At 50.3% G+C, this 22,008-nt stretch overlaps 1 protein-coding gene across 1 annotated transcript in view; it reads left to right on the top strand.

Annotated features, from left to right (window-relative positions):
* Positions 1-22,008, top strand: part of abcb6b (ATP binding cassette subfamily B member 6 (LAN blood group) b) — a gene marked incomplete at both ends in the record, with an annotated part of 66,603 nt that overhangs the window by 12,068 nt on the left and 32,527 nt on the right. The window contains 10 exons of the mRNA XM_079254287.1: positions 1,538-1,647; positions 1,798-1,863; positions 1,971-2,096; positions 3,418-3,494; positions 9,517-9,580; positions 14,336-14,421; positions 14,780-14,837; positions 16,382-16,486; positions 20,534-20,708; positions 20,806-20,918. Coding sequence (XP_079110413.1) covers positions 1,538-1,647; positions 1,798-1,863; positions 1,971-2,096; positions 3,418-3,494; positions 9,517-9,580; positions 14,336-14,421; positions 14,780-14,837; positions 16,382-16,486; positions 20,534-20,708; positions 20,806-20,918 — 980 coding nt within the window. The remainder of the gene's footprint in view (positions 1-1,537; positions 1,648-1,797; positions 1,864-1,970; positions 2,097-3,417; positions 3,495-9,516; positions 9,581-14,335; positions 14,422-14,779; positions 14,838-16,381; positions 16,487-20,533; positions 20,709-20,805; positions 20,919-22,008) is intronic.

The following is a 22,008-nucleotide window of genomic DNA, read 5'->3' as shown; positions in this document are numbered from 1 at the left end:
GTGGACTGGTGGAGATGTTTCTGGAGCAGAGAAACTGCAAACCTACGGGAACCTACGTTCACAGCTGGTTAGATTTGCATGTAAATTAAAAGCAGTTAAAACCGGTATGAGGAGGGTGGACCTGAGCTGTAGTTTTTGTTCGATGCTTCATTCGGTGGTCCTCCTTTTTAAGAAGGGGGACCGGAGGGTGTGTTCCAATTACAGGGGAATCACACTCCTCAGCCTCCCTGGTAAGGTCTATTCAGGGGTCCTGGAGAGGAGGGTCCGCCGGATAGTCGAATCCCGGATTGAGGAGGAGCAGTGTGGTTTTCGTCCTGGTCGCGGAACAGTGGACCAGCTCTATACCCTCTCTGGGGTCCTGGGGGGGGCATGGGAGTTTGCCCAACCAGTCTACATGTGCTTTGTGGACCTGGAGAAGGCGTTCCACTGTGTCCCCCGGGGGCTCCTGTGGGGGGTACTCCGGGAGTATGGGGTACCGGTACCCCCTTGTACGAGCTGTCCGGTCCCTGTACGACAGGTGTCAGAGCTTGGTCTGCATTGCCGGTAGTAAGTCGGATCCGTTTCCGGTGAGGGTTGGACTCCGCCAAGGCTGCTCTTTATCACCGATTCTGTTCATAACTTATATGGACAGAATTTCTAGGCGCAGCCGAGGTGTTGAGGGGATCCGACTTGGTGGCCTCAGGATTGGGTCCCTGCTTTTTGCGGATGGCGTGGTCCTGTTGGCTTCATCTGGTCATGATCTCCAGCTCTCGCTTGAGCGATTCGCGGCCGAGTGTGAAGCGGCTGGGATGAGAATCAGCACCTCCAAATCTGAGACCATGGTCCTCAGCTGGAATAGGGTGGATTGCCCTCTCCGGGTCGGGAGTCAGGTCCTGCCTCAAGTGGAGGAGTTTAAATATCTCGGGGTCTTGTTCACGAGTGAGGGAAGGATGGAGCGTGAGATCGACAGACGGATCGGTGCGGCGTCTCCAGTAATGCGGACTCTGCGCCGGTCTGTCGTGGTGAAGAAGGAGCTGAGCCAGAAGGCGAAGCTCTCAATTTACCAGTCGATCTACGTTCCTACCCCTCACCTATGGTCATGAGCTGTGGGTCGTGACCGAAAGAAGGAGATCTCGTATACAGGCGGCTGAAATGAGTTTCCTCCGCAGGGTGGCCGGGCTCTCCCTTAGAGATAGGGTGAGGAGCTCGGTCATCCGGGAGGAGATCAGAGTAGAGCCGCTGCTCCTCCGCATCGAGAGGAACCAGTTGAGGTGGCTCGGGCATCTGGTCAGGATGCCTCCTGGACCTCCCTGGTGAGGTGTTCCAGGCACGTCCCTCTGGGAGGAGACCCCGGGGAAGACCCAGGACACGCTGGAGGGATTATATCTCTCGGCTGACCTGGGAACGCCTCGGGATCCCCCCCCGCAGAGTTGGCAGATGTTGCTGGGGAGAGGGAAGTCTGGGCTTCCCTGCTTAGGCTGCTGCCCCCGCGACCCGACCCCGGATAAGCAGCACGAAGACGAGAGTCGAGCTTCATTCGCTTGTTTCCTGCCTGCAGCGTGCACCATCCTGATCACCGAGTGGAGAACGAAGTACAGGAGGGAGATGAATCTCCAGGACAACAACGCCAAGTCCAGGGCTGTAGACTCACTCCTCAACTTTGAGACGGTAGATTTCTTCTTGGCAAGGCTTCCTGAGAGGATTGCTGTTTCTTCTTTTGGCTGAAATGTTTGTTTGAACTGCATTTATGAAACCAGGCTGAACTTTCTGGAAGCTCCAGTTTGTCGTACTCTTTAGCCACATTCCTTCTTCTAACAGGTAAAATACTACAACGCTGAACTTTATGAAGTCCGCTGCTTTGATGAGGCTATCCTGAAATATCAGGTCAGATTGCTGCTTTTGGTTTTGTTTGACAGAAAAGGACAAACTTCTGCTTCATTTGGCTTTCTTCCTCATTTTGACTGAAAACGTTGCTGGTTGTGTTCGGGTAGCGCTCCGAGTGGAAGAGCTCAGCGTCTCTCGCGCTGCTGAATCAAGCCCAGAACATCATTATCGGATCAGGACTCCTGGCTGGATCGCTCCTCTGTGCCTACCTGGTCTCTCAGGGTCCATTCCAGGTATCAGCCAAAAGAAGAAATCAGATTCACAGTTAAAAGTTTCCACATTTTGTTTTATAAGGCGTAACATAGCTGCCAACTACAAACCACATTTTCAGCAAATTTAAACCATCTTAGTTTAAATCAGAACTATTTTTCTTTATTTAAATGTTTATTGGACATGAGTCCAGATGTGGACTATGTTCAGGGATGTTTTATACCCAATCTTGACACCCTTACCTGTTAATCTGTTGTTTGGGTGTGTTGCATCAAACATCAGATTTCTGTAAATACAGTAAAGTTGGATTGGGCCAGTAAGATTAATGCTTTCTTTGGAATTTCTGACATTTTTTAAAATTTAATATTAACCCTAAAAACTCCAGCAGACCTCCCAGAGTACCATCACTTCTATCACCATCAGGACCAGCAGGGTGTAACTGTGACGGTCATGTGACCCTCCAGCTGGTCTACGGAGGTTTTCCAGCGTTTCTATCCGTCCAGGAGGTTTACAATCCAGACACAACATGTAGTGTTTATTCAGAGACTCTAGATGGTAAATCCACCATTATTTATCACATCTTCATCACCATCACTACCATGTTGCTAAGACACTTCCTGTCAGACTTTCCACCAATCAGAGAGCTTAAACTGACGGTAACGTCCAATCAGGAGCAGCCAAAGATCAACAAGTGATGAGAAAAGCAGGAAAATAATGATCCTCTATGGCTGGAATAAAGCCAAGAAGACGTTTGGGATGCAGCTGAGGTGGAGGTGCTGCAGTGAGGACAGCAGGTAGATAGTAGCAGGAAGATGTGTGGAAACATGGAAACAGTGTGTGTGTGTGTGTGTGTGTGTGTGTGTGTGTGTGTGTGTGTTTCAGACATGAGAAAACGTCACTGCTGATCTATGTGTGTTATTTCTACAAACTTCTGGATGGACCTCCAACTCAATCTGTTGGTTTCCTTAAATAGGCTGCTATGAATTGGCTTTCATGACGTTGTTTTCCTGTCTGCAAAGCGTCTGGAGACGGCGTTGCCGTGATTTGACGCGATATAAATAAAATAAAGTTGAATAGAATCTGGCAGCTGAGGCTGAAAACAGGAAGCTGATTTACATTCAAAGGATTTATTTTCCAGGCAGTTTTACACTTAAAAAAATCACAAATGAACCAAAATGACGAAGTTTTAAGGATTAATAGAAAAACTGACTAAATTAAATTGATTTATTCATAATAAATAAATCGTTGACTATAAATATCAGCTGTTCTGGATTCAACTTTAATAGTTTTAGTTAGAAGAAAAGTTTTAGTTAAACCTGATCTGAAGGTGATTTTGTCCCTCAGGTTGGAGATTACGTCCTGTTTGGAACCTACATCATCCAGCTGTACACGCCGCTAAACTGGTTTGGTACCTACTACAGGTGAGATCATCCTGTTGGCCCCTCAGACCCCTCAGACCCCTCAGGACCCTCAGGACCCTCAGGACCCTCAGACCCCTCAGGACCCCTCAGACCCCTCAGACCCCTCAGGACCCTCAGGACCCTCAGACCCCTCAGGACCCCTCAGACCCCTCAGGACCCCTCAGACCCCTCAGACCCCTCAGGACCCTCAGACCCCTCAGACCCCTCAGGACCCTCAGGACCCTCAGACCCCTCAGACCCCTCAGACCCCTCAGGACCCTCAGGACCCTCAGACCCCTCAGACCCCTCAGGACCCCTCAGACCCCTCAGGACCCTCAGGACCCTCAGACCCCTCAGACCCCTCAGGACCTTCAGACCCCTCAGACCCCTCAGGACCCTCAGACCCCTCAGGACCCTCAGACCCCTCAGGACCTTCAGGACCCTCATACCCCTCAGGACCCTCAGACCCCTCAGGACCCTCAGGACCCTCATACCCCTCAGACCCCTCAGGACCCTCAGGACCCTCAGACCCCTCAGGACCCTCAGACCCCTCAGGACCTTCAGGACCCTCATACCCCTCAGGACCCTCAGACCCCTCAGGACCCTCAGGACCCTCAGACCCCTCAGGACCCTCAGGACCCTCATACCCCTCAGGCCCCTCAGGACCCTCAGGACCTTCAGACCCCTCAGACCCCTCAGGACCCTCAGGACCTTCAGACCCCTCAGACCCCTCAGGACCCTCAGACCCCTCAGGACCCTCAGGACCCTCAGACCCCTCAGGACCCTCAGACCCCTCAGGACCCTCAGGACCCTCATACCCCTCAAGACCCTCAGGACCCTCAGACCCCTCAGGACCCTCATACCCCTCAAGACCCTCAGACCCCTCAGGACCCTCAGACCCCTCAGGACCTTCAGACCCCTCAGACCCCTCAGGACCCTCAGGACCCTCAGGACCCTCAGACCCCTCAGACCCCTCAGGACCCTCAGACCCCTCAGGACCCTCAGGACCCTCATACCCCTCAGGACCCTCAGGACCCTCAGGACCCTCATACCCCTCAGGCCCCTCAGGACCCTCAGGACCCTCAGGACCCTCAGACCCCTCAGGACCCTCAGGACCCTCATACCCCTCAGGACCCTCAGACCCCTCAGGACCCTCAGACCCCTTAGGACCCTCAGACCCCTCAGACCCCTCAGGACCTTCAGACCCCTCAGACCCCTCAGACCCCTCAGGACCCTCAGACCCCTCAGGACCCTCAGACCCCTCAGACCCCTCAGGACCCTCAGACCCCTCAGGACCCTCAGGACCCTCAGACCCCTCAGGACCTTCAGACCCCTCAGGACCCTCAGGACCCTCAGACCCCTCAGGACCCTCAGGACCCTCAGGACCCTCAGACCCCTCAGACCCCTCAGGACCCTCAGGACCTTCAGACCCCTCAGACCCCTCAGGACCCTCAGACCCCTCAGGACCCTCAGGACCCTTAGACCCCTCAGACCCCTCAGGACCCTCAGACCCCTCAGGACCCTCAGGACCCTCAGGACCTACAGACCCCTCAGGACCTTCAGACCCCTCAGGACCCTCAGACCCCTCAGGACCCTCAGGACCCTCAGGACCCTCAGACCCCTCAGATCCCTCAGACCCCTCAGGACCCTCAGGACCCTCAGACCCCTCAGATCCCTCAGACCCCTCAGGACCCTCAGGACCCTCAGGACCCTCAGACCCCTCAGGACCCTCAGACCCCTCAGGACCCTCAGGACCCTCAGACCCCTCAGATCCCTCAGACCCCTCAGGACCTTCAGACCCCTCAGACCCCTCAGACCCCTCAGGACCCTCAGACCCCTCAGGACCCTCAGACCCCTCAGACCCCTCAGGACCCTCAGACCCCTCAGACCCCTCAGACCCCTCAGACCCCTCAGGACCTTCAGACCCCTCAGGACCCTCAGGACCCTCAGGACCTTCAGACCCCTCAGACCCCTCAGGACCTTCAGACCCCTCAGACCCCTCAGGACCCTCAGGACCCTCAGGACCTTCAGACCCCTCAGATCCCTCAGGACCCTCAGGACCCTCAGGACCTACAGACCCCTCAGGACCCTCAGACCCCTCAGACCCCTCAGGACCCTCAGGACCCTCAGACCCCTCAGGACCCTCAGACCCCTCAGACCCCTCAGGACCCTTAGACCCCTCAGGACCCTTAGACCCCTCAGACCCCTCAGGACCCTCAGACCCCTCAGGACCCTCAGGACCCCTCAGGACCCTCAGACCCCTCAGGACCCTCAGACCCCTCAGACCCCTCAGGACCCTTAGACCCCTCAGACCCCTCAGGACCCTCAGACCCCTCAGACCCCTCAGGACCCTCAGACCCCTCAGGACCCTCAGGACCCTCAGGACCCTCAGACCCCTCAGGACCCTCAGACCCCTCAGGACCCTCAGGCCCCTCAGGCCCCTCAGGACCCTTAGACCCCTCAGACCCCTCAGGACCCTCAGGACCCTCAGGACCCTCAGACCCCTCAGGACCCTCAGACCCCTCAGACCCCTCAGGACCCTTAGACCCCTCAGACCCCTCAGGACCCTCAGACCTCTCAGGACCCTCAGGACCCTCAGACCCCTCAGGACCCTTAGACCCCTCAGACCCCTCAGGACCCTCAGACCCCTCAGACCCCTCAGGCCCCTCAGGCCCCTCAGGACCCTTAGACCCCTCAGACCCCTCAGGACCCTCAGGACCCTCAGGACCCTCAGACCCCTCAGGACCCTTAGACCCCTCAGGACCTACAGACCCCTCAGGACCCTCAGACCCCTCAGGACCCCTCAGGACCTTCAGGACCCTCAGGACCCTCAGACCCCTCAGGACCTACAGACCCCTCAGGACCTTCAGACCCCTCAGACCCCTCAGGACCCTCAGGACCCTCAGACCCCTCAGGACCCTCAGACCCCTCAGGACCTTCAGACCCCTCAGACCCCTCAGGACCCTCAGGACCCTCAGACCCCTCAGGACCCTCAGACCCCTCAGGACCTTCAGACCCCTCAGACCCCTCAGGACCCTCAGGACCTACAGACCCCTCAGGACCTTCAGACCCCTCAGACCCCTCAGACCCCTCAGGACCCTCAGACCCCTCAGGACCCTCAGACCCCTCAGGACCCTCAGGACCCTCAGGACCCTCAGACCCCTCAGGACCCTCAGGCCCCTCAGACCCCTCAGGCCCCTCAGGACCCTCAGGCCCCTCAGGACCCTCAGACCCCTCAGGACCTTCAGGACCCTCAGACCCCTCAGGACCCTCAGGACCCTCAGACCCCTCAGACCCCTCAGGCCCCTTAGGACCTTCAGACCCCTCAGACCCCTCAGGACCCTCAGACCCCTCAGACCCCTCAGGACCCTCAGGACCCTCAGACCCCTCAGGACCTTCAGACCCCTCAGGACCTTCAGGACCCTCAGACCCCTCAGGACCCTTAGACCCCTCAGGACCTTCAGGACCCTCAGACCCCTCAGACCCCTCAGGACCCTCAGACCCCTCAGGACCTTCAGACCCCTCAGGACCTTCAGGACCCTCAGACCCCTCAGGACCCTTAGACCCCTCAGGCCCCTCAGGACCCTCAGACCCCTCAGGACCCTCAGGACCTTCAGACCCCTCAGGACCTTCAGGACCCTTAGACCCCTCAGACCCCTCAGGACCCTCAGGACCTACAGACCCCTCAGGACCTTCAGACCCCTCAGGACCCTCAGACCCCTCAGACCCCTCAGGACCCTCAGGACCCTTAGACCCCTCAGGACCTTCAGGACCCTTAGACCCCTCAGACCCCTCAGGACCCTCAGGACCCTCAGACCCCTCAGACCCCTCAGGACCCTCAGGACCTACAGACCCCTCAGGACCCTCAGACCCCTCAGGACCCTCAGGACCCTCAGGACCCTCAGACCCCTCAGGACCCTCAGGACCTACAGACCCCTCAGACCCCTCAGGACCCTCAGGACCCTCAGACCCCTCAGACCCCTCAGGACCCTCAGACCCCTCAGGACCCTCAGACCCCTCAGGACCTTCAGGACCCTTAGACCCCTCAGACCCCTCAGGACCTTCAGGACCCTCAGACCCCTCAGGACCCTCAGGACCCTTAGACCCCTCAGACCCCTCAGGACCCTCAGGACCCTCAGGACCTACAGACCCCTCAGGACCTTCAGACCCCTCAGGACCCTCAGGACCCTCAGACCCCTCAGGACCCTCAGACCCCTCAGGACCTTCAGGACCCTCAGGACCCTCAGGACCCTCAGACCCCTCAGGACCCTCAGACCCCTCAGGACCTTCAGGACCTTCAGGACCCCTCAGGACCCTCAGGACCCTTAGACCCCTCAGGACCCTCAGACCCCTCAGGACCCTCAGACCCCTCAGACCCCTCAGGACCTTCAGGACCCTTAGACCCCTCAGGACCCTCAGACCCCTCAGGCCCCTCAGGACCCTCAGGCCCCTCAGGACCCTCAGGACCCTCAGACCCCTCAGACCCCTCAGGACCTTCAGGACCCTTAGACCCCTCAGGACCCTCAGACCCCTCAGGCCCCTCAGGACCCTCAGGACCCTTAGACCCCTCAGACCCCTCAGGACCCTCAGACCCCTCAGGACCCTCAGACCCCTCAGACCCCTCAGACCCCTCAGGACCCCTCAGACCCCTCAGACCCCTCAGGACCCTCAGACCCCTCAGACCCCTCAGGACCCTCAGACCCCTCAGGACCCTCAGGACCCTCAGACCCCTCAGGACCCTCAGACCCCTCAGACCCCTCAGGACCCTCAGACCCCTCAGGACCCTCAGACCCCTCAGACCCCTCAGGACCTTCAGACCCCTCAGGACCCTCAGACCCCTCAGACCCCTCAGGACCCTCAGGACCCTCAGACCCCTCAGGACCCTCAGACCCCTCAGGACCCTCAGGACCCTCAGACCCCTCAGGACCCTCAGACCCCTCAGACCCCTCAGGACCCTCAGGACCCTCAGACCCCTCAGGACCCTCAGGACCCTCAGACCCCTCAGGACCCTCAGACCCCTCAGACCCCTCAGGACCCTCAGGACCCTCAGGACCCTCAGACCCCTCAGACCCCTCAGACCCCTCAGGACCCTCAGACCCCTCAGGACCCTCAGGACCCTCAGGACCCTCAGACCCCTCAGACCCCTCAGGACCCTCAGACCCCTCAGGACCCTCAGACCCCTCAGACCCCTCAGACCCCTCAGGACCCTCAGACCCCTCAGACCCCTCAGACCCCTCAGGACCCTCAGACCCCTCAGACCCCTCAGACCCCTCAGGACCCTCAGACCCCTCAGGACCCTCAGGACCCTCAGACCCCTCAGGACCCTCAGACCCCTCAGACCCCTCAGACCCCTCAGGACCCTCAGGACCCTCAGGACCCTCAGGACCCTCATTCGGGGCTGTGGCTCTCAACTGAGTATCAGATGGAGGAACAGGATGAAACCAGTCAGATTAACTGGGAACATATCGGGACCTTTACTGGGAATAAAAAGGATCTTTGGGTTCACATCAGGACAGTTGGGGGGACTCTGGACAGATTTCCGTCTGGTCTGTGTTCAGACTGGACTCGGTTCGGACCAAAGCACTGAGGTAGTTCTCTGCAGGGCGACCCCACACAGAAACACAGTTTAACCAGTTAGACCAGTTCTGAATGTCGTGGGACAAGTGTCCATGAACGAGGATGACGGGACAGAGTCACACGATGAAGATCTTTTAGACCACGCGTCTAACAATGTTCTGTTTATTTTATTTCTTTTGAAAAGAATTGAAAGTCTGTGTTTTTCTGTGTCTTGTGAGCGTTTGTGTTGTAGACCAGCTGGACCCCCGCAGATAACCTGAACTCAGACTTACTGGTTTCTTCCATCGCTTTTAACTGGATGCAGGAAAATGGGCGGTTTCACAGCGAATCGGTTGTAACGACCACAAAAGCATTTTGCAGTCATGTGAATGCACAGACGGACATCATGGTTGTGATCCTGCTGCTGGAGGATCAGTCATTTAAAGAGTTTCCAGACTGTGTTGTAACGGATCTTCTGTGTCTGCAGACTGATTCAGACTTCATTTGTGGACATGGACAACATGTTGTCGCTGCTGTCAGAGCAGAAAGAGGTGAGCGAGCGGCCAGAGTTGCTGAGAAGCCTCCTCTCCTGCTTCCGGTTGGAAGATCTGGATGGGCAGCAGCTCTGTGTGGTGATACCTCGCTGCGTTTACATGGAACACTTTCTATCTGATCAAACATCCAGTCAGAATAAACACGCATCGTGTAAACACGTCATCCGATCCAACAGCCTCCATCGGGTTTACTTCACGCAGGTATTCCTGTGACTGAAGGTCACCTGGTTCCTGCCCAGAAAACATCAGAAGTTTTAGGTTAGGAAGTCAGCAACTGTTTGTGTGCGAATGTGTGTATTTTCCTTCATAAACGCACACTGTGTGCACGTCTGTGTGTGTGTCTCTATTTGTGTTTCGGTGGGAAAAGTCGTCCTCCGGCTGCCTGACTAAAGGCTCCATCATTCACAGGCCCTTGATATGGTAAACAGTCCCATGAATGTGGACAAAAGCATCGGAGCACCTTACAAACACAGCGGCCTTTTCTTCGCCTTTGGAAGCTGCAGGCGAGACGAGTCCAAGGAGGAGGAGGCCGTCTGCTGGGCCTGGCGATGGTAAACTCTCAGGCAGACTCCATTTGGCAAATGGGAAGGGAGGGAGGAAGGGAGGGAGGGAGGGAGGGAGGAAGGAAGGAAGGAAGGAAGGAAGGAAGGAAGGAAGGAAGGAAGGAAGGAAGGAAGGAAGGAAGGAAGGGAGGGAGGGAGGGAGGGAGGGAGGGAGGGAGGGAGGAAGGAAGGAAGGGAGGGAGGGAGGGAGGGAGGGAGGGAGGGAGGGAGGAAGGAAGGAAGGAAGGAAGGAAGGAAGGAAGGAAGGAAGGGAGGGAGGGAGGAAGGATTTATGAACGTTAGAAGAAAAGAGATGTGAAAAGAAGAAAAACTGAATTTCTGACTAGCTGCAGATTTTAACCCTTGTGTGGAATACAGTACAGGACAGCAGCGTGAAACCAGGAGGTGTTCCACAGAGATCTGTGCTGGAACCCTCTTTCTGTAGAACCCGAATTAAAAACCAAACTATAATTGATAAAAACTTAACAAAAATGAGATCATACTGACCTAAAGTTTCATGTTTTAAACATATTCGAGGCGTCATATTGCCACTCCCACCACGGTATTATCTCCGTGGCTTCGTCCATTACTATAACAGACCATCTCCGTGATGTCACATTGTCTCATATGCTGCCATGTTGGATTCTGGAGTGACTCTTAATTTGCAATCAATTGCTTCTCAGCTCGCATGATGCTAGTAAACACCACACTTTCCAAACCAGTTCAGCTCTTATATGTTCATGTCAGACAGTTTGTTGGTGATCAAGACCTGCAGGATTTTCCAAAATCCTGCTTTACAAACCTCCAAAACTACCAGCTGATGGAGATTTAGCTAGCAGGTTTAGCTACCCAGCACGTTTACAACTAGCTGGTCAGTTTGACTGGTCAGTTCGTATCCAGGCGGCTGAAATGAGTTTCCTCCGCAGGGTGGCCGGGCTCTCCCTTAGAGATAGGGTGAGGAGCTCGGTCATCCGGGAGGAAATCAAAGTAGAGCCGCTGCTCCTCCGCATCGAGAGGAACCAGTTGAGGTGGCTCGGGTATCTGGTCAGGATGCCTCCTGGATGGGAATCAGACCTCCAGTTTTTTTTCCTCTTCATGTCAGCTTAAAAACCAGCAGACGTACAAAACATTAGCAAGATGTAAAAATTAAGAACATCTCCATGTTTTATTTAGGTGCTAAAGTTACTCTGAGAAAACTGATATTTTACAACGTTTTTGACACCATAAACGAAAAAGTCTGTAGCTAGATGTAGCAGCTGAGCCACCAGCAGCTAGCCTGCTGTAGTAGCCGAGCTGCTAGCAGCTAGCCTGCTGTAGCAGCCGCGCCACTAGCAGCTAGCCTGCTGTAGCAGCTGCGCCACTAGCAGCTAGCCTGCTGTAGCCGCTAGCTTGCTGTAGCAGCCAAGCCACTAGCAGCTAGCCTGCTGTAGCAGCCGCGCCACTCGCAGCTAGCCTGCTGTAGCAGCCGCGCCACTAGCAGCTAGCCTGCTGTAGCAGCCGCGCCACTAGCAGCTAGCCTGCTGTAGCAGCCGCGCCACTGGCAGCTAGCCTGCTGTAGCAGCCGTGCCACTCACAGCTAGCCTGCTGTAGCCGCTAGCTTGCTGTAGCAGCCGAGCCACTAGCAGCTAGCCTGCTGTAGCAGCTAGCCTGCTGTAGCAGCTAGCCTGCTGTAGCAGCTAGCCTGCTGTAGCAGCCAAGCCACTCACAGCTAGCCTGCTGTAGCCGCTAGCTTGCTGTAGCAGCCAAGCCACTAGCAGCTAGCCTGCTTTCTTTATCTGTTTATCACCATGAACATTTGCATGTTGCCGACATGCAAATGACCAACATTATTTCTCTCTGTAGCTTCATCCATATAACAATATGTACCAGATTGATCATGCTAATTAGATGAAAACAGGGCTGTTATTAGTATGGAGGAGTTGACAGCACTGGAGAATATGGGTAAAACTCATGTTCTACATAGTAAACCTACTAGCAAGTTGCTTTACTTCACTCAGCTACCGTGGTAACAGAGTTAGAGCACGTGGATACCTGGATGAATTTACATACAGCAATATTCAGAGTATTGATTTTATTCTGATTAAGACAATATTCAGATTATTGTGTCCACATTAGCTGTCAACTCACTTTCCCAGTGTGACAGTCTGATTTATGTTTTTCATTATCTAAATATATATTTACAGTAGTCTTACATTTATTTAGATATATTTATAAATATTATTATGAGTAAAATCCAGCTTTAAAACTTTAATAAAAAAAAAAACAAACATTTTAAATATTTATTTATTATTAAATCATAAATATAATCTGTAATATAATTATAAAAGATATAGTTTAAATATAAATATTTTATGTTTCACTCAGATATTATTCATACTACATGGAATAGTTATAACATATTAATATAAATAAAAGTTTTTCTAAAAATAGAAAAGAATTTATAGTCAACTTTTTTTAAAATAATTGTCTACAGAAATTAAAAAATTATTCTGAATAAGGAATTCAGTGGAAAAATATTGTTTTGTATTGTCTTGTTTACATAATGATAATTAATATTCGTTAACAAATGTTTGAGACGACTTAAATGTAACCTAAAAAAGTGAAGATATAACATGTATGGAACTTTTACCGCTGCCTGATGCTGTTGTAACAACTCAGTTTGTCTCTTTCTGGAAGCATTAATCTGGACATTATTTAATCCAATGCAACTCCAATCAGAATAAAGCACACCTGGTCCAATTGGATCAAAAGTGACGGTTTAAACCTTTAAATGATCGGATCCACAGGTTTGATCAGCCATGTCTGCGCTCGTTCTGATGGTGGATGCCGTTCTGCGTATGCTTGACCCTTGTGGCTGTGGCTACGTGTCAGCTTGTGGCTATGTGTCAGCTTGTGGCTATGTGTCAGCTAGCGGCTATGTGTCAGCTAGCGGCTACGTGTCAGCTAGCGGCTACGTGTCAGCTAGCGGCTACGTGGCAGCTAGTGGCTATATGGCAGCTAGTGGCTACGTGGCAGCTAGCGGCTACGTGGCAGCTAGCGGCTACGTGGCAGCTAGCGGCTACGTGGCAGCTAGCAGCTACGTGGCAGCTAGCGGCTACGTGGCAGCTAGTGAGTATGTGGCTGATAGCAGCTACATGGCAGCTAGCGGCTACGTGGCAGCTAGCGGCTACGTGGCAGCTAGTGAGTATGTGGCTGATAGCAGCTACGTGGCAGCTAGCGGCTACGTGGCAGCTAGCGGCTACGTGGCAGCTAGTGGCTATATGGCAGCTAGTGGCTACGTGGCAGCTAGCGGCTACGTGGCAGCTAGCGGCTACGTGGCAGCTAGCGGCTACGTGGCAGCTAGCGGCTACGTGGCAGCTAGCGGCTACGTGGCAGCTAGTGAGTATGTGGCTGATAGCAGCTACATGGCAGCTAGCGGCTACGTGGCAGCTAGCGGCTACGTGGCAGCTAGCGGCTACGTGGCAGCTAGTGAGTATGTGGCTGATAGCGGCTACCCGACAGCTAGCGGCCACGTGGTGTGATGACTTTTCAGAACATTTTTATGACAAACTGAATGAGTTCAAGAATATTGATTAGTTTGACAGTCAAAACAAAGATTAGGAAAAAAAAAAAAAAGGAGAAAATCTGTTTTTCCAGACAGGTATGCACAATGTGACGGGGGGTGGGGCCAAATATTGATTCATATTGATATTTCCATCTACATCAATATATTGATTGTGTGGTCGATGAGTCAGTGACATTGATCCAAAATGAAGAAATGGTTCATGTATTTGGAAAATAATGGTACTTTTAGTTCCACTGTCATGTGGCTTTACATTGTTATTGGTTTGTCTTCAGAACGTTTTATGTTATGTAAAAAAATCTCAGGAATAAAAATATCAACGCTGAACTGTGATTTAATTTCATATTAATCGATTCTAAACAGAACCAAATCTCTGTCAGATTGGGCCTGGATTCAGCAAATCTCTAATCATCAAAATCAATATAATGTACAGCGATCACACTGCCGAGTAAATCCATCTGATCGGATCAGTTTAGTGAGTTTCCATGTAAACGCAGCTGGTCTGGGAAATCCACTGCTTCCAGTCCACGTCTTGTTGGTGATGTCCTGATTAATTAAAACCATTTTCTGTCTCATTTCCTGGTTTCCTTAGTCTCCCCTTCATCTCTATCCTCTTCCTCCTCCTCTTCATCCTCCTCCTCCTCACAGGTTGAAGATGCTGCCGATGCTGAGGACCTGCATCTGTCAGCAGGTCAGGTGGAGTTTGACGGGGTGTGTTTCAGCTATGTTCCTGGGTGCGTAGGCAATGAAACATCAGCTTTTCCATCCGATTGGGCTGGATGGGGAGGAGGGGGGAGCGGGGGGTGTGTGGGGGGGGGGGGGGGGGGGGTGCTGGGGTTGTCGGCCGTTGTTGATGGTTTCTGGTTTGTACAGAACACATTCCATGAAATCTGTTGCATCTGGTTTCCATCACCTGCTGGACGCCGAGCTTCATATGTGCAACGGCATTTATATTTGCCATAAGTCCCATTCCACGGAAAATAGACGTGTGGAGGTTCAGGGTTCATATTCGCTGCATGAGACGCAACTATTTCTCTGCTGGATTCATGAACAGACACTGAATTAAGCTGATTTTCTGTCATCTGTTTGCAGCACCGAGGTTCTGCAGGATGTGACGTTCAGAGTGGAGGCAGGACAGACCGTCGCTTTGGTACGTTTCCCTTCTCTGGCCCGCCTGCCAACAGACGGTTAGCTTAGCGGGAAGGCTTCACTCCATGTGCAGTAAACCTTTGAGATAAAGAACAATTATTGGAAGTTACAAAGAACATTTGGGAAACGTCCATAACCGTTCCCTAAACGTTGGTTTCCCTTCTTCCTCTTTCAGCCTTGGCGGCCCACAAAAAAACCCACAGCAGGAAAATGTTTCCAAATACTTTCCAGAGTTTTAGAAAACTTTTAACGTCAGTATCTCTGAGCGGCGCAGCTAACGGTGCTACAACCATCGGCTACTGTCTGGGAAACCTTCTTTTGTTAGACTTGCCATATTTCTACCTTTGTAGTCATTTAAAGGCAGAGTATGTAAGATTTCAAGGTGATTCTTTCCACCACCAGGTGGCAAACACCAGGTTGTGAGCAAAACCATAAAACTGTTACCTCCACAAACGACCACAGGTTGGCAGTAATGAGCAAAACTCACCCCTCCTCCTTGCCAGCTCCAATAAGGGCAGGAATCGCTTGTGATCTGTAGTTCAGAGCCGCTCTGCAATAAATGGGCTTATACTCCCCCTACTGGTGGAAAAAAGTACTTTTTTTTTACTGGTCAGAAAGCATTCAAGAAGGGTCTTGTAATTTTGTAATCTAAACTTGTAATTTAATAACGCATCAAATATGGACAGACTGGAACCTACATGTTTAAAAAACGATCTAATTATTATTGTAGTTATTTTTTTTAGTTAATTTATTTTGAAAATATTGAAAATCTTACATACTCTACCTTTAAATTGATTTTTATCAACAGTTCTGCAGCTTTATGAAGGATTTTATTGTTTATGTTTGGACATTTTCTGCTTTTCTCTCCCGTTAAGTCCAGTCCATTCTTTTCTTTGTTGAGCCGCTTATCTCTGACATACGACTCACTCAGGCTGAAATTAGCAATGAACACGAACAAAGCAGCTCATTTTATCTCGTTTAAGCTCAAATTTGAGCTAAAATAATATTGATGAAGCTAATAAAGCAGCTAATACCGTAGCAGCTAGAAATAATATACTAACAGTTCTATGCTAACATAAACTTATCTTGTTTAAAGCAAAAATTCTATATAATATATATAATAATTAATATTAATAATATATATATATATATTTTTTTCCCATTTCATTTTCTGAACCGCTTTAATCCAATTCAGGGTCGCGGGGAAGCTGGAGCCTATCCCAGCTGGCTTTGGGCGACAGACAGGGTACACCCTGGACAGCTCGCCAGTCCATCGCAGGGCCATAATAATAATAATAATAATAATAATAATAATAATACCTAATAAAGAGCCTGGATAAGACCTGAAACACAGCGCTGTTAGCATGATAGCCTTAATGTAATTATGAAACCCAAGATTATTGATTATTCTCTCATTTTTCTAACCTAACAACGTGTTGTCAGCATGAGAGGACTTCCACCGGCTGTAAATGAGAAACGTGAAGCTTTGCATCATGAGGTGTGTGAGCATGCAGTGTGTCGTAACGAGGTAAACGTTGTGTTCAGGTTGGTCCATCTGGATCTGGGAAAAGCTCCGTCCTGCGTCTGTTGTTCCGGTTCTACGACCCTCAGAGGGGCTGCATCCGCATCGACGGACAGGACATCTCCAAGGTGACACACACACGGTCCTCCAGAAGACTGGTTTGTGTGATGAACTGGATAAACGCTGGACTTCATGTTTCGGCTCTGAAAGGCGATGCGACCTGTTGGAGACGAGAGGACAGGTTGTCTCACATGGACGGGATGTTTATAAGCTGTGATACACTAGTAACCTGCAGTGTTGGTTAGGGTTAGCCTAACTAACAGCCTCCCGTCTCCTCTGGACAGCCGCTGACTCAGATCAGCTGCAGCAGCTGAGGCTGGTCAGGCGCGTTGCAGCAGCGAAACGTCTAAAACCTGCAGCACTTCGTCCCTTCAGAGATGAAGGATCCCTCCTTTAACGTGGCCGTTACCCATGTGGACGTCTTTTCCTAGGTTGCTATGGTTACATAACATGTTCCGATGCGCTGAACTTCCTGGTGGACTCCAGGCTGCCACGGTTCTGGTTCTGAGAATGACCCCGCCGGACCTGAACACTGCGTCTCGCGCACACACCACAAGACTTCAGGTTAAGACATGATGTAAAAGATGTTACAGATCCCAGCAGCTGTCTCGTCCCTCACAGTCCAGCTCCTCTTCTCCGCTTTCTGACGACACCTCGGCTCCATCGCACACAGCTGCTCCAGCCGCGCTGTGAATAAATCATAGTAAAAGCTTTCTGAATAATGAAGCAACGCATCCAGAGTGTGTGTGTGTGTGTGTGTGTAAAACAGTTCATTCTCTGAGTTGCTAAAATTCTCAATAAAAAGTCCCCGACGGCGCTCGGCACGCACACGCACACACACACACACACACACACACACACCTGCTGGCTCGGATGAGGAGGCTGCTGGTGGTTACGAGTTTGCTGGTTCATCATCACGCAGCAGGAGGTGTGTTTGATCAGCACACACACACACACACACACACACACACACACACACACACACACACACACACACACACACACACACACACACACACACAGAGTTGTGTAATTCATCACTTCCAGACTGGTTTTGATGCTTGAACAGGAAGTGGTGAAATTCTTTGACTTGTTGTTAATCTTCTGGTTTGTCCAAGAACTGGAGGGACCAGAACCAGGGAGGAAAACCTCCATCAGGACCAGAACCAGGGAGGAAAACCTCCATCAGGACCAGAACTGGGTCCTGGACTTGTGGGGGTTGAGAGGACAGGTTCGAGGATCCACCAGCAGCAGAATCCTGATCCAGAAGAAGAAGACAGAAGAAGAAAAACATCATCAGATGTTTCTACATGGAGAGCAGAGAGGAACCCAGTGCATCATGGGACGTCTCCCTTAAACAGGACTGGGATCTGGTTCTGCTTCCTGGACTGGGATCTGGTTCTGCTTCCTGGACTGGGATCTGGTTCTGCAGAGTGGAAATTGTTTTTGTTTTTTTAGTGTCTCCGGCACTAAATTCTTGATAAATGTGAATATTATTTGAGGAAGCAGAAGTCTTGTGGCCAGTTGGCTGTTCGTACATAAATATGGTGGACTGATTGTAGATTCAGTACCAAGTCAGCCGTCCAGGAGGACTAAACCCCCGCTGCCTTCTCCAGGCATAAAACACTGCATCATCCGCGTAGAGTCGTAGCTGTCACCAGGTGGGGGTTTGTCTCTCCGTACAGTTCTTTGTCCACATCTAAAAGCTCTAATCAGTGTTCTCAGTACCTGTGTGTTTATCGGAAACGGTGACTCGCCACTTGGTTAGCGGTCCGTTGCACACGAAGCACTCCTCAACATGACGCTGAGCTATGACTTCAGGTTCTGGGCCAACAGCTGATTGGGTCAGGGCTCTGGGCCGTGTGGCTGCAGTTTCTCTGTGCCTCCACCAATCAGCAACCTCCGGCGGTTCAAAGTGAAGAAAACTGCAGTTCCCCCTTCATCCACTAGGGGCTGCAAAACAAAGCAAATCCCCATAGACTCCCATGTTAAAAAGACCAACTTCACAGCAGGAATAAACATGTTTACAGAAGGAATAAACATGTTTACAGCAGAAATAAACATGTTTACAGCAGGAATAAACATGTTTACAGCAGAAATAAACATGTTTACAGCAAGAATAAACATGTTTACAGCAGAAATAAACACATTTACACAGAAAGAAACATGTTTACAGCAAGAATAAACATGTTTACAGCAGAAATAAACATGTTTACAGCAGGAATAAACACATTTACACAGAAAGAAACATGTTTACAGCAAGAATAAACATGTTTACCGCAGGAACAAATTCTGATCCTTCTGCAGGTGAATCATCAGAGATCTTTTTATTGCAGATGGTTGATGTTTCTGCATCACGTCTCTGCTACTGACAGTGGTTCTGGAATAGCTTCATGCATCCATGGATTAGGAAAAAATGTCCCAGCTGTAGATGTCCAGCTAATAAATCTGATCTGGGATCAGTTTCACCTGCTCTGGGTTCAGTTTCATCTTCTCCATTTGCTGCTGCCGCTCTGCTTCCATTAGAACCAGATGCTGGAATTAAATAAAAAAAAGAACATCTGAAAGCAAAATTAAAATTAAAATTAGAGCGAAGTGAGTGATTACCTGCCAAACCGAGGCGGTGTAAGAACTCTCCAATAAAGCATCTCCTGAGCCAGTTGGACTTTTCTGAGGTTTGTTTGGAGGAAATTTGTTCTTCTGTGGTTGCATTCAGAGTAGCTGTTAGCTGACTGATTCCCCTTCAAACTGGCTTCTGGGTCGACTCCAACATGGACAATTTGCTCTTGTTTATGCTCTCAAGATGTTTATTTTAAGGTTCTTCATTGTTCAGGTGAAATTCACAACAAATAAGGATGTAAATGACAAAGTTTGATCATGACTGGTCACTTTATCAAGTCCAATGTTCTAGCCTCAGGTCAGACCTCCTTTCTGCTCCAGATCTGCCTTTTCCTACGCCTGTTACTGGGAGATTCCACTAGGGGGCGTATCAGAGGCTCTCAGACCAGATACAGGTGTATTAGTAGGTGGAAACAATGATGAAAAAAGTTAGCATTGGCTTCATTTTGAGATTGGACAGATAGCAAAGCTTCTTCAAAATGGACCAAACTACGTACGTAACCAACGCAGCAGACGGGCACAACTCTCCATCCGGCTTCTGAGTCCAGAAGACCACACCAGGACCTTCCCGGTGTGGTCTTCTTCACAACACATCTACTTTGTGTTGTGTGTTCAGAGACGATGTTCTGCAGATTTTGGTGGGAACCAGTGCTGATTGGGTCTGATTCTGTCATCTGCAACCAGTCCGTCCATTCTGACCAGGTAACTGCTGCTCAGTGGGTCGTTTTTCTTTTTCTGAATCATTCAGCAAATAAAACCCAAGAGGAGAACAACAGGAAAATAAAGAGATAAGACTGCACACTGACTTTTACTGGCTGGAGTGATCTCAGAGAAGAGGCTGGATGAAGATGATGCCAGATTAGCTGTCGTTAGGGGTGCCAGAGTGTGAAAATCTGAATAGTTTAAGCAGCAGAATTTCGACAGGCAATGAAACATGAACATAAATGGATAAATGGACGGTGTTGGTGTAGGTTCTCATACATCCAGGTCATGCTAACACTGGAGCTTGAAAAAGGGTGACTGGACCTTTTTTTTCTTTGGTTCTTGAAAACATGTCACCATTTTTCCAAAAGGCTTCTTCAGTCTGTGGACCACCAGAAAGCAGGTGAGAGTTGAATGTGGAAACCTGGAAAAGAAACAGGACTCAGTTCAGGACATGTGTGCTGTCTGTGACCCGCGGCAGCATGCATTATATAGTATAGGATGGATCTCGCCATGAAACTTTGATGTAGATGTATGCTCCCTGGAAGGAGGAGAGTTCCGCTCAGTTCAACATGTTGCAGGTTTGTGAAGAGAAGATCCTAAAAACTGACAACACTCGAGGAGTTTCCTCCCAACAAATATGAAATGATCAACAAAGAAAATAATGCTGATGTATTTTAGGTTTATATATACATCTCTGTGTGCTCTAAAAGTCACTTATTGACAATTTAATGAGAATTACAGCCAGCAGAAATACACCAGAATAACTGGATTAGTTCCTTCTGCTATTCCAGGTGCGTCAGTCTTCTCTCAGGTCTTGCATCGGCGTGGTTCCTCAAGATACGGTCCTTTTCAACGACACCATCGGCAACAACATCCGCTACAGCCGAGTTACCGCCAGCGACCTGGAGGTGCAGACAGCCGCCATGGCCGCCGACATCCACAGTCGGATCCTGGAGCTGCCTCAGGGTCAGGCTCTGGTGTGTGCACCATGAACATGATCTGATTTGACTGGATATTTGGTGACAAATGGCGAGAATCACAAACATTGATGGTATTTCTGCAGGTTATGACACGGAGGTGGGGGAGAGGGGTCTGAAACTCAGCGGGGGGGAGAAGCAAAGAGTCGCCATCGCTCGTACAATCCTGAAGGATCCTCAGATTATCCTGCTGGATGAGGTGAGGATGAGGAGGGTCCAACTTGAGCTGCTTAAATCTTGGATTCAGCAGCAATGAACACAAATTCTTCTGAAAACTGAAACAAACTCATTAAAAAGTCTCGTAAATAGGAAACGTGAGATTCAGCAGACTCTGGAAGTCATTGTTTTGTTTAGTGCTGAGCCTCAAGCGCCACCTAGACGGCGTGAAAACACTTTCAGGTTTACGCTTGTGGGCCATAGGACAACGTAACTCACCAGAAGAAGACACAAGAAGTCTTACTGCTGTCTATAAATCCCAGTTGCAATATGGTTTCCCACCACCTGGTGGTGGTAATGTTCAGTTCAGCAAACTCAGATAAGCAGAAGAAGTCACTCAGCTAGCAGCTAGCTGTTAACCAAAATCATGAAGAAGTATTTAGAATGTAAACCCTCCTTTTTAGCTGTAGTAAAATCTAATAAGTAAAATTTGTGATAAAAATCCCGACTTTTGTTCTTGAAGCTGTTTTTTATTCCATGATCAGCTTTTTGGACATCTTGATGTATGTGCAGATTCACATGCATGTGTTATATAAACATATGTCCAGTTATCATGTCACGTTTTACAAGCTTTTAACTGTAAAACAACACGTGGGTTTGGTTCAGTTACTGATTTCAGATTAAACCAAGAGGAAGATCAATTAAACCAGTACAATGTTGAATGGGTCCCAGACCAGTGTGTACTGGAAAAGTTGGGCTCCCAATAAAAATGGTGAAGAATCCTTGATATATCACGCTTCAGAAGGGGGAGTGCAGTTGTCAGAAGTCTTAAATAATTACAAACAACTAGTTTTATTTGATAGAAAAATCTATTTAATTTTTACCCTCGATGACGGCTAATCAAGCGGCCATCTTGCATCCTGTCTCTTCTCTGAGATCTCTCCAGCCTGTAAATTCAGAATTCATTATTTCCACTTAAGGAAGATTTTGGTTGAGAAGAAAATAGAGAGAGTTGCTGAATTTTCATCATCCCTCAACTTGTGCGAAACTCAAATATTGCAATAAAAATCTACGTTTAGAAAAAACTCAAATATTGCTAAAAAGTTTTTCTGCTCTCATGAGGTGGTTTTCCA

The sequence above is a fragment of the Telmatherina bonti genome (assembly GCF_933228915.1).
Source record: "Telmatherina bonti genome assembly, chromosome: 15".
Classification (NCBI taxonomy): domain Eukaryota; kingdom Metazoa; phylum Chordata; class Actinopteri; order Atheriniformes; family Telmatherinidae; genus Telmatherina; species Telmatherina bonti.
Note: the sequence above shows the minus strand (reverse complement) of the source record. Positions and strands in the feature narration are given on the sequence as shown.